This window comes from Sparus aurata, chromosome 21 (genome assembly GCF_900880675.1).
Source record: "Sparus aurata chromosome 21, fSpaAur1.1, whole genome shotgun sequence".
In the NCBI taxonomy this organism is placed as follows: domain Eukaryota; kingdom Metazoa; phylum Chordata; class Actinopteri; order Spariformes; family Sparidae; genus Sparus; species Sparus aurata.
The window spans coordinates 31,678,771-31,691,987 of NC_044207.1; the positions used below are offsets into that span (position 1 = coordinate 31,678,771).

The 13,217-nt window shown below is 39.6% G+C and overlaps 1 protein-coding gene and 1 gene segment (V, D, J or C); both read left to right on the forward strand.

The window, feature by feature from the left end:
• Window positions 1-4,236: 4,236 nt before the first annotated feature.
• LOC115572833 (T cell receptor alpha variable 12-3-like) lies at window positions 4,237-6,483 on the forward strand. The segment is given in 3 exon segments: window positions 4,237-4,324; window positions 4,529-4,817; window positions 6,396-6,483. Coding segments are annotated over 3 exon segments (417 nt in total).
• A 1,253-nt stretch (window positions 6,484-7,736) lies between these two features.
• On the forward strand, window positions 7,737-12,648 carry LOC115572834 (uncharacterized; the record flags this gene model as incomplete). Its single annotated transcript, XM_030403291.1, has 3 exons — window positions 7,737-7,811; window positions 8,107-8,438; window positions 12,280-12,648. Coding segments are annotated over exons 1-3 (744 nt in total), but the record flags the coding sequence as incomplete, so codon positions are not given.
• Window positions 12,649-13,217: the final 569 nt, after the last annotated feature.

Sequence of the window (13,217 nt, forward strand, 5' to 3'; positions counted from 1 at the left end):
TTCTCTCTATCATAACAGGTATGTTACATTATGCAGCATGAAAAAGTTCAATTCCATTGACAAATGTGATTAATTTATATTGAGCTTTTTTTCCTCCAAAGCATAAAACATATTTCTCTTCCTTTAGGTGTGAGCTGTGAAGAACTCAGTCCAGACAAGAATGAAGAGTCCAGTTTAGAAGACAGCACTGTTACTCTGTCCTACACATACTCCAAACAAGCTGATGGCAATGATCGTTTCTTCTGGTATCAACATCATCCAGGAAAACCACCAGAGTTCCTTATTTCTCACTTAGGAACAGGAGAAATATTAAAAAATCAAGACTCTAGACTGTCTGCTGAAGTGAGTGATAAAACCAGAATGCATCTGCAGATCTCCTCTGCTGCAGTGACAGACTCTGCTGTGTACTACTGTGCTGTGAGGCCCACAGTGACAGGAAACACCAAAACTCTGTACAAAAACCTTTGGAGCAAAGACAACACAATACTCCACAACATCCACTAGAGGGACTCACACACTGTTAAACTGCAGCAGGATGTGATGATACAGTCTGGGATCATGATGAGATGTAAAGCTTTAGAATTTATACCGCTGACAACATATTCACTCAGAACATTGAAGTACATTTCACCAGGGCAGCACGGGCAGCACTGAAAAGACTTTTGATGTTGAAATCAGATCTCAAACACTTTGACAAGAATAATCTATAAAGCATCATAGATTAATCTAATTTGTTGTTCTTCCAGATTCCTCTAGATTTCAATATTGAGTCAACAAGTTGTTGTTTGATGTTTGTTAAACAACATTTATTTTCACATAAAAAATCTTCAATATGATGAAAACAGAAATGTATCTTGTGTGTAACGTTCCAATCACATGTATGAGATATTATCAAGTAGTCGGAAGAAGGGGCATCACCTCCATTGATTAATTAATGCCTTGATGGACCATGATGCGGATTTCCCAGAAAGCGTCAAGCATGGCGAGCAGACTCTGTGATCCTCGGTCGTCAGGACACAGTCAGATGATGACGTAGTCGGTTCAGTGAAGCAGCTGGTCTCACTTCTTCAGGATGGTGAGTCCAGGCTCAGACAAGATTCATCAGTTGTCTCGATCCGATCACGTGATTGGAAATCGGGGCCGATCACGTGGTTTCAGACTCGATCGGATTCGGACTTTACATCCCAATCAGGGATATATATATATATACATACATATATGTATGTATATATATATATATATATATATATATATATATATATATATATGTATATATGTATATATATATATATACACACACACATATACACATATACATATACATATATATATATATATATATATGTATTAGGGCTGTCAAAGTTAACGCGTCAATAACGCGTTAACGCAACATCCTCTTAACGCCGTTAATTTTTTTTAACGCGCGATTAACGCTCGGTATAAAAAAACAAAAAACAAAACGCGCATTGAAAGATTTACGGCCGTCAGTGGCACCTGTAGTCTTGATCCAGAGGGTGGCAGAAAGGGAATCAGAAGAAGATGCAGCAGGGTTGGCGGTTCGGGGAAAACACGGTGGACTGAAAAGTGAGGAAATTGAGAAAGGACTTACCGTAAAATACCAAATAATAGCCGGGGGGTTTAGTTGTTTCAATCACTTAACAGACCCAAAGGCAATTTGGGATAGGCGTTTAATTCCTTCCTCACAATAATCCTGGATGAAAACATTACAAACTTCTCCAGCTTCTCTGTGAATTCTCTGGCATCCTCCTGTAAGTGAAGTTGTTGCGGCGGAGGAAACGATTCAGCCAACCAGCACTCGCTGCAAACTCCTCATCTCTGCTGTCACTCACGGTGGCGGACATTTGTTTCTCCATCGTCCTGATCATTCTGCGGGACACTCTCTCGTGGCGTGCCCGTTTGCTGATAACTCATCCCCGCATGTTTATCTCAGGCTCCTCGCTAGCCTTCTTCCTCCCTCCAGCAGGCAGCCTGGCCCTGCTGCTGTCCTCCTCGGACAGACGCTCAAGCTCCGTTTCTCTCACTCTCTTCTGGTCGACAGAGAAACATCTAGCGGCTGCTTCTCCCGAGTTTTCCTCTGCATATTTTAACAAAGTTTGAATTTCAAGTGGTACTTTTTGTTTTGCTGCACCGGAGCCATGGCGATCATCAGTGTGATACTGACTGACAGAAAGCACCACACTGCGTGAAAAAGGCGAAGAAGAAAAACGTGCAGTGTCAGTGGACACCTCTTCTTCCTTAATTTTTTAAAAAATAAAAAATTAGACCCGACATTTATTTGGAACCGGCGGTTATTTACCAAAATATACATCTGCACCGGCGTTTAAAGGGACCCTGTGGATAATTGAAACCCGGATATTATTTGGTCATTTACGGTATGAACGGCAAACTACTTTCGAAACACTGCCAGATGGTTCGGTCGATAGGACAAAAGTTATCTGCATGTACTATCGACATGAAATGACTTACCATCGAAGTACATTGAGTCTCAAATATCACTTGCAAGCCAAACACAGGGCAGATGCAGAGAGGCCCCCCCCCCCCCCGCCAAAAATGTTCATAATGCAAGCATATTTGTCCTTTCTTATGTTGTTAAAAGTATTAAGAACATTAAAAAATACATCAAGGTACATTTAGAACAGAAAAAAATGTGCCAAAAAAATTGCGATTAATTTGCGATTAATCGCGAGTTAACTATGGACAAAATGCGATTAATCGCGATTAAAAAAATTAATCGTTTGACAGCCCTAATATGTATATATATATATATACATATACATATATATATATATATATATATATATATATATACACATATACATATACATATACATATATATGCTCAAAAATGTGTTTGCACAAGGCACGGGTTGGGTATTGGTAAACATAAGAGCCTGCAATCGTTGTGGAAGGTTATCTGATGTGTGATCGTTTCCCCTTTATGCATTCTGCTGAGGGATATTTGGCAGATATTCACTCGGGTCCAGCCGCGACTTTACTGAGGTTCTCCCAGTGTCAGCAGCAGGAGGACGGTCAGCTCACCTCCCAGAGCTTCGCGCTGGAGACTGATTTAGGGACCGTCATTAAATAACTTAGCATAAATATGTTAATATAAAAATAATTGCAGTTTTTTCATATCTTCCATGTCATGTGACCCAGTAACTTCAAACCAGCAGCAGATTGTATTAGTAAACTGGACGAATGAGACAGAGCTCTTTTTATTGTACTTTAGTGCTTCCTCTATTCTATATGAATATTAATATGAAGAAACTATGATTTTTTTCCCAATAGCTTCCATGTCATGTGGCCCACTGACTTCTGAAATAGATTCTGTTTCCATACAAAATATATAATAATTAAGAAAATAATGGTAAAAAAGTTCTCTTATGCTCAAGAGGTTGGACGTGTGGGGCCAACCATTTCTTTCTTAGCTGAACGGGACAAAATGATGTAAAGAGAGACATAGTGGAGCCGGATATTTTCCTGCTTTTTTGTTCACATCTATGAAAAGTGTTAGATGATAAAATAAGGTGAATAAAATAAAAAATAAGGGACACCCTGAATCTGTTTCTTCGCTCTTCTTCATTTTTTAAATGTATGATAAAAGATTGGGACTCGGTATCGGCATTTATTCAAAATCAAATGACTCGGACTCAGACTCGGGAGTAAAAAAAAATCTGATCAGGGCATCCCTAAATGATACAGAGCTGTAGGACTGCTAATGAAGTATTTTTTTATTTCGATGCACAATACAGCTTTCTCTGCACACCCACTCTGACACACTGCTGTGACCACAAGTCATCCAACACTTTAATAGAGACAAGACATTAAGACAAAACAGCTTCTGATCATTGTTTAAATAAAATATAAATATTACTATTTCTTCACTATAATTAAAGGATCTATTAAACAGCCTCCATGTTTCCAGAGTAAAGACTAAATGTTGAGGTGATCAAAGCTTCCTTCTCCTGTCACCTGCCTCGGTCTCACAGAGCTGTGAAGGACTGAAACTGGACATTCAGTCAACATTTCTCTGAACTGCTGGATTCACAAATCACCTCACTGGCTCCACTGAACTTGAGGAGGCAGAGAATTTCTAAAAAGGTTTTTCTTTCTTTGGCTCCACCCACTGACCTTCAACTGAACCAATGAGATGATTTCTGTCTCTGGAGCAGAAGTGTTTGAGGAAGTAAAAGCACAATCAGCTTGATGTTGAGGAGAAGAGCTGACATCTGCTGTCTGTTTGACTTGAACAACTCTAAAGACATGTCGCTCTACCTCTTTATACTTTTCTCTCACTTTATAGGTAAGTGTTGGAACAGAGATCAAAGTCTCATCAACCTGCTGTCTGAACCACATATTTGGTCTCCTTTAATAACTACAGCTGTATCTGTGGACAGTAACAATATCCATGATAGAAAAGAACATTTGGTTCATTAAAGAAAGTCTGTTGAATCTTTTGATGTCAGAAAATTACAGACGACTAACATGAATAAAACTCATTTTGCAGTGCTGGGTTCCATGAACAGCATAAAGCCAGAAAGAAGTGAAGAACGTGTTGAAGAGGGAAGAAACATCAGCCTGACCTGTAAATATGAGGGTGCTATCAGCAATATCCAGTGGTACAGACAATACCAGAGATCCAGACCAGAGTTCCTGCTCTACATCACAGAGGGAGGACTCATTCATCCAACTGACTCTGAGTTCTCAGCTGACATCAACAAAGCAGACAAACGTGTGGATCTGACCATCATCTCTGCTGCAGTGACAGACTCTGCTGTGTACTACTGTGCTGTGCAGCCCACAGTGACAGGAAACACCAAAACTCTGTACAAAAACCTTTAGAGCAAAGACAACACAATTCTCCACAACATCCACTAGAGGGAGTCACACACCATGAACCCATTACAGTCTGAGCCAGTGTCACTGGACTGATGACAAATACAACAAAACATCAACCAATAAAGATTCCACACAGAGCTGCTGTGACAACAGACAGAAATGGATTGGTTGAGTTGAAGTGAAAAAATAATGTGAAGAGCTGATTGGCCCCGCCCATTTAGCCTCAAATCAACCAATGACATCATTCCTTCCTCATTGTGCTGCAGTGGAAGAACACTGCTCATCTGCTGTCTGTCTGGCTTTAATAAATCCAAAGACATGTTGCTTTACTTCTTTTTACTCTTCTGCCACTTTACAGGTGAGTTTTGGAACACAACAGGAATTTAAGTGTTGTTGAACCTGCTGCATTAACCACATATACACAACCTGGATTTCATCACTTTTCTCATGTCTTTGCTCTGACAGAGTCAATGCTCCTCATGTTTTCATCAGATTGACAAAATGGATGTTCATTGAATGATATTGTTTGTATGTGACTGTGAAGGAGCACAGAGTAACACTGTACACTTGATATTTTCCACTGTCTTCTCCTCTCAGCCTCATGAACAATGTTAGTCTAATGGCTTCATTTTCTACACTTTTTCCAGGACTAATAGCTGGAGACAGCATCTCTCCTGAAAAAGATGAAGTCAGTGGAACAGAAGGACAATCTGTCACACTCAAATGTCAATACCAGACAAGTGCGAGTTATCCTTGGCTTTACTGGTACAGACATCATTCTGACCTTCAGGCTCCTCAGTTTATACTCTGGAAAGGAGCAAAGAGCGAGACAGCTGAATATATTCCTGATATCAGATATCAATCTAAAACAACACCAACATCAACCTCACTGACCATCAGAGAGCTAACCCTGGCAGACACAGCTCTCTACTACTGTGCTCTAGAAACACAGTGATACAAAGTGTAGAAGAGGCTGTACAAAAACCTGAACACAGATATCTGACTACTCTTCACAGAGGAGGGAAGTGGTATTCAAACCACAGCTTCATATCAGATGGATTCTGCTAATTCCTGTTTTATCACAGTCACTGTGGTTACAGCTGTTAACACAGTGACTCCAAACCAACGATGAATTGTTTTACCTCTCTGGATGATGAGGACACACCTGCTGTCATTGACTTATACTGCTAGTCATATATTACATTAAATAATACAAATTATAAATTTAGATTCATTTCAGTAGAGTTCATGTCATGTGACCCACTGATGCAAAATCTAAACCAAATGACATTATTACTATGACAAATCAGCATTTTTTGTCATATGACCTGGAAATAAATGATAACACATGCTGAGTCTAAAGACAATATTAATATCATAAATAATCAATTTTAATAGAAAATATGACATGAACATTTTTATCCATGATCTTCCTGATAAGGTCAAGCCAACAGGAAGGTATTGAAAATATCATGAACTGTTTCAGTCAGACAGTAATTTATTGACGGACCCTGAGTGAAACCTCTGTGTTTCAGAAGTCAGCTAACGTCCTCTGACTGCCAACACCGGGACAAACTGACGCCGCTGGATCCAGAGACAATGTCTGTCCAACATCCAACCTGAAACTAACTTCACTGTGGTTGGAATATATAAGATCCAGTCTATCAATTAAAGTATTTTTAACACATACATGGCACATGAAATGATTGACCAACAAAATCAGACTGATTGATGAACAATAATGATCAGCCATGAGACTTTAGAAGAGACAGTCTGACAGATGGAAACAATCTTTCTGGTTGGAGCTGAAAATCAACTTTGTAGGTGATTTATGTTTGTACAGGACTCTCATGATTTGACTGGTCCTCACATGGGACACAATAATGTGAACAGTATTGTTTGAGACAAGTTTCCAATCAGTCATTAATATGGTTGTCATGTGGAAGTGAAGGGGAGCACATTGTCAGATTAAAGACTGAGCCGAGTCAGGACCTTCACATGTGCTGTCAGGTGTAAATCAGTGTTACCTCATCAGCTGCTTCTTACCAGATGGAAATGATGGAAGTTAGTGAATAACAGCAGCACAGCAGTGACAAACACACTATCTGTCAGAGCTGTGAGAGGAAGGAGGGAGGGATTAAGGGAGGAGAGAAACTGAGACTCAAGTTCAGAAAAGACAAACTCTCACAGTGGAGTTTCATACAAAAACAGATTGTCTTGATCTTTAAGATGCTGTCAGTGAACTTCAGTCTGTCTGTCACTTTGTTTCTACTCACAATAACAGGTAGGTGACATAAACCACTTTACAAGAGCCTCAGAGATGAAATATTTACGTCAGGAAGTTACAGAGTTATTTCTTCCTTTAGGTGTCAGCTGTGAAGAACTCAGTCCAGACAAGAATGAAGAGTCCAGTTTAGAAGACAGCACTGTTACTCTGTCCTACACATACTCCAAACAAGCTGATGGCAATGATTATTTCTTCTGGTATCGACAACATCCAGGAAAACCACCAGAGTTTCTGTTCTACATCTCAGGGCTGAATGTTACAAGACCTGCAGAGTCTCTTAAATCAGACACAAAGTTCTCGACTAAACTGTCTGAAGAAAAACGTGGTGTGATTCTGCAGATCTCCTCTGCTGCGGTGACAGACTCTGCTGTGTACTACTGTGCTCTGCAGCCCACAGTGACAGGAAACACCAAAACTCTGTACAAAAACCTTTGGAGCAAAGACAACACAATACTCCACAACATCCACTAGATGGCGACATCATCAAGTAGGCGGTACTCTACTTCTGCACTGTGTTCAACCATTCTGTTAATAATAACTGCTGCTGTGAAGAGAACAACTCTCACACTGAATGTTGAACAACAGCTAGTTTCTCCTGTTCATTTAAACCTTGTTGTAGAGATGGAACATTGGCTGTGGATTATTCTTCCTGCTCTGTTCTTTGGTGAGACACAAAATACAACAAGTTGACTTTTAAGACTGTTTCATATAATTTCAGTGAGCTGTGAGTGATTTTAATTATCATGATACAGAAAACCATATTAGATCATTTTTGGTGGCATTTCGTACATAACTCATATATATCAACGTGACAGCAGTCAGTAAAAATCACAACTATTCTACATGTCTGTTTGTCTGACTCTCTGGCTAGGTAACTCTTTAAACCTACTGATTGTTCTCCTTTAATCAATCATCTTTATTGATTCATCTCTTCCTCTGCATGTTCTCTTCTTCCTCAGAGTGTAAAGGAGCAGACAGAGTGATCCAGCCAACAGGAGATGTCATTGCTGCTGAAGGAGACACAGTTACACTGGACTGCACATTTGAGACCAGTGACACAAGTCCATATCTGTTCTGGTACAAACAGGATGGAAACAACAGCCCTAAATTCATACTGAGCCGCATTCAACAGGATGATGGGAACACACCAGATGAGTTTAAGGAAAGATTTTCATCCACATTTGATTCCACCTCAAAATCAGGTCCATTGAAGATCCAGAAGCTTCAGCTGTCTGACTCTGCTGTGTACTACTGTGCTCTGCAGCCCACAGTGACAGGAAACACCAAAACTCTGTACAAAAACCTTTGGAGCAAAGACAACACAATACTCCACAACATCCACTAGAGGGAGTCACACACTGTTAAACTGCAGCAGGATGTGATGATACAGTCTGGAGTGTTTTTAATGATGATGAAATGATTTAAAAATCAAACGACTCACACTGAACATTCACCGGAATTTTGACGATGTAACCATGGCAACACTCTTGCCATCATTTCCACTCTTACTGGGTTCATCAGATTTTAAAAGAAACTTAAGATAGAAAGAAAATGTTTTAAAATCAAATCTATTCAAGTGTAAAATCTGTCAAAGAGAAAGAATGCATTCAACATAGATGCTAACTGTGTGTTAACAACAAATACAGCTGCTACGGAGCAAAGAAGAGCTGCTAACTGTGTTTCGTTGTTTCTGAAACATGACAATGAACATCTATCCTATTTTATTCTGAATAGATATAATATCTGAGAGCTGTGACTGATTAATCAGTCAGAAATGACTACTTGGGGATTTTTGTTTCTATCAACAAATTTAAACTGATGGAAATCAACTTCTGCTGGACGGTTACTGCGTCGACAACGTCTTTACTTGAGACTCTGTCAGACAACAAATCCTCTGAGAACTGAGCTAAAAGCTAAGAATCGTCCTCCAGCATCGTCTTTTATAACTAATGAATATTGAAAAGTCCACTAAAATCCTGATGTCAAGGTTCTTAATTAGAATCTGAGAAATTAATGGCATTCAGCCTGGAATTGAAATATTATGTAAAACAATATATTAATAAAAAAAACATGCAATAATTTTAGCAAACAAATGTGATGACCACAAAATAATGATCAACTGAAAAAAAGAGAGAGAGAGATCGTTGAACTTTTGTCAATTCCTCTCATGCTTTACTAAGTCTTTAAATATCACACAGCTGCAGGACTGCTGATGAAACAGGTTTAGATCAATTCCACCTTTTGTCATGTTACTGACAGTGATGCACAATACAGCTTTATCTGCCCACCCACTCTGCCACACTGCTGTGAAACAAGAGAAGCAAAGCATGGAAGTTCATTCTCGGCCTTCAGTATGTCCGGAGCTTTAGACCACATATCATGGCTCAGGGTCATCCAAAGTATTTCATCCAACAGAGACAAGACATTAAGGCAAGATGGCTTCTGATCATTGCGAAAATAACATATTAATATTAGTATTTCTTCACTGTGTTTAAAGGATCTATGAAACAGTCTCCATGTTTCCAGAGTAAAGACTAAATGTTGAGGTGATCAAAGCTTCCTTCTCCTGTCACCTGCCTCGGTCTCACAGAGCTGTGAAGGACTGAAACTGGACATTCAGTCAACATTTCTCTGAACAGCTGGATTCACAAATCACCGGTTCAACTGAACTTTAGGAGGCAGAGAATCTCTAAAAAGGTTTTTCTTTGGCTCCACCCACTGACCTTCATCTGAACCAATGAGACTATTTCTGTCACTGGAGCAGAAGTGTTTGAGGAACTAAAAGCACAATCAGCTTGATGTTGAGGAGAAGAGCTGACATCTGCTGTCTGTTTGACTTGAACAACTCTAAAGACATGTCGCTCTACCTCTTTATACTTTTCTCTCACTTTATAGGTAAGTGTTGGAACAGGGATCAAAGTCTCATTAACCTGCTGTCTGAACCACATATTTGGTCTCCTTTAATAACTACAGCTGTATCTGTGGACGGTAACAATATCCATGATAGAAAAGAACATTTGGTTTATTAAAGTAGGTCTGTTGAGTCTCTTGATGTCAGAATGTTACAGACGACTAACATGAATAACACTCATTTTGCAGCACTGGGTTCCATGAACAGCATAAAGCCAGAAAGAAGTGAAGAAGGTGCTGAAGAGGGAAGAAACATCAACCTGACCTGTAAATATGAGGGTGCTATCTACAATATCCAGTGGTACAGACAATACCAGAGATCCAGACCAGAGTTCCTGCTCTACATCACAGAGGGAGGAATCATTCATCCAACTGACTCTGAGTTCTCAGCTGACATCAACAAAGCAGACAAACGTGTGGATCTGAATATCATCTCTGCTGCAGTGACAGACTCTGCTGTGTACTACTGTGCTGTGAGGCCCACAGTGACAGGAAACACCAAAACTCTGTACAAAAAACCTTCGGAGCAAAGACAACACAATACTCCACAACATCCACTAGAGGGAGTCACACACTGTTAAACTGGTATAAATCCTGGCTTGATTAGTGTGAAACAACATCAGAATGAATCAAACAATGAATGAACAATATCACAATTGATTCAAAAACAGAAAAACGGGAATATCAATAGAATCAAAAATCATCTAGGAATGAATATTTTAGATGTCAATGTTATATCACCAATGTTTGTTAAACAACAGTTGTTTTCACAGAAAATATTAAACATGATATTTTACAACAGTTTAGAAGGAAAACTTAACAATATATTCTCTGTACCATTCTTATCATATATGAGACATTATTGAGCAGTCGTTGTAAGTGACACCACCTCCATTGAATAAGTCATTGTCATCTCTGGGCTCTCTTCATCAAAGGTGTCGGCGTGTAGTTTGATGATAAAAGAATTCCGTGGAGGCATGGCTGGATGGAATGATAGAGCAATCTCTATTGAAACAGATCTCAAGCCTGCGTCCAAGCCAGAGGCGGCTGCTTTCTGGCATTGTCAAATCTACAGGAAAGCAATGCCAAAATGCTTCGCCCTCTGCTCTATCACAAATCCTATCAAACCATCGATCTTAGGAAATCTACCAATTAACACCTTACCTTCTCTACTCATGCAGGCCTATTTAAAGTCTCTTTTGCTGTGCCTGCCCACTTCTTCCAATTTGTGGGTTGAGGGTCCATCTGTCCAATGGACTAGAAAAGGAGTTGGTCTATCTCCCTGCTCATCTCCCATAAACACCTAAATATGTTACTGTCACTCCTTAGGTCTTGTATCCCATAACTACCATAAATGATCTCTCTATCCTTTTCTGGAAATGTACAAGTTTAGACATCTCAATCCATCTGACATGACGGTCAAACTCAGTTTTATTCCTCAATTGTTGCTTTGTCTTCTGCTAACCTTTGACACACACACAGCTAAATACTCAATCAAGGGACCCTTGGAGTTGTTAGCCCCACACTGTCTACATTCCTTAACTCACACAACATGGAGGAACAGGTTAAATTTAAACTGAGTTGAAATAAGGACCAGAATGTGTTGCAGTCCAGATACCTCATCATGCAGTGATGGATGAGCTGATGATGAGTTGAACTTGTAGATTCCGTGAATCAGCTGGTCTCACTTTTTCAGGATGATGAGTCCAGGCTCAGACAAGCTCTATCTGAGTCCAAAGAGGAGACAAACAGTCTTCTCTGGTCTTGTTGGTCTGTGACAGGCTGCAGAGTTGAGATGCATGGAGCCAAAAAGTTTTCAAAAGTTAACTAGATTAAATAAAAGAGGATATATGATCCTGTAAATGAACACAACACAGGCACAAAGAGCCTTTTGATTAAACCATCAAAATGTTGATGAAAGAATATAGTTTCTTTGTGTATTCCTATGTTCAGTCCACTACAATCATCATGAAGAACATTTGAGCTGAACAGTTGAAATGAAAATGAGATGTAAATGTAGAGAGTTCCTCAACAGATGATACAGATGAAGGACCAATGATGTGAAGGCCCAGATCCATCAGAGTATCAATGTTCTTCCTCTCTCTCCTCCCCTCACACTGCAGACATGAAACACTGGCTGAGAAACATCCTGATTCTGACTCTCTGGCTAGGTAACTCTTTAAACCTACTGATTGTTCTCCTTTAATCAATCATCTTTATTGATTCATCTCTTCCTCTGCATGTTCTCTTCTTGCTCAGAGTGTAAAGGAGCAGACAGAGTCATCCAGCCAACAGGAGATGTCACTGCTGCTGAAGAAGACACAGTTACACTTGACTGCTCATTTGAGACCAGTGACACAAATTATTATCTCTTCTGGTACAAACAGGATGGAAACAACAGCCCTAAATTCATACTGAGCTGCTCTCAGGTTGGTACGGTGAACACAGAGAAGGAATATGAGGAGAGATTTTCATCCAAAGTGAATTCTACCTCAAAATCAGTTCCTCTGAAGATCCAGAAGCTTCAGCTGTCTGACTCTGCTGTGTACTACTGTGCTGTGAGGCCCACAGTGACAGGAAACACCAAAACTCTGTACAAAAACCTTTGGAGCAAAGACAACACAACACTCCACAACATCCACTAGAGGGAGTCACACACTGTTAAACTGCAGCAGGATGTGATGATACAGTCTGGAATGTTTTCAGTGATGATGAAATGATTTAAAAATCAAACTACTCACAGTGAACATTCACCTGAATTTTGAACATGTAACCATGGCAACACTCTTGCCATCATTTCACTAGGCTTGTCAGATTTGAAGAGAAAACCTAAAATAGAGAGAAAATATTTTAAAAACAAATCTGTTTGAGTGTGAAGTCTGTCGAGGAATCAGAATGCCTTCAACATAGATGCTAACTGTGTGTTAACAACAAATAAAATATCTCAGAGCTTTGAGTGGTTAATGATCAGTCAGAAATGACTATAAGCGATTCTTCACGTTTTTCTATCATCTAATTAAAACAAACGGAAATCAAGTTCTGCTGGACAGTTACTGTGTCGACGACGTCTTTACTTGAGACTCTGTCAGACAACAAATCCTCTGAGAACTGAGCTAAAAGCTGAGAATCTTCCTCCAGCATCGTGATTTATATCTGATGA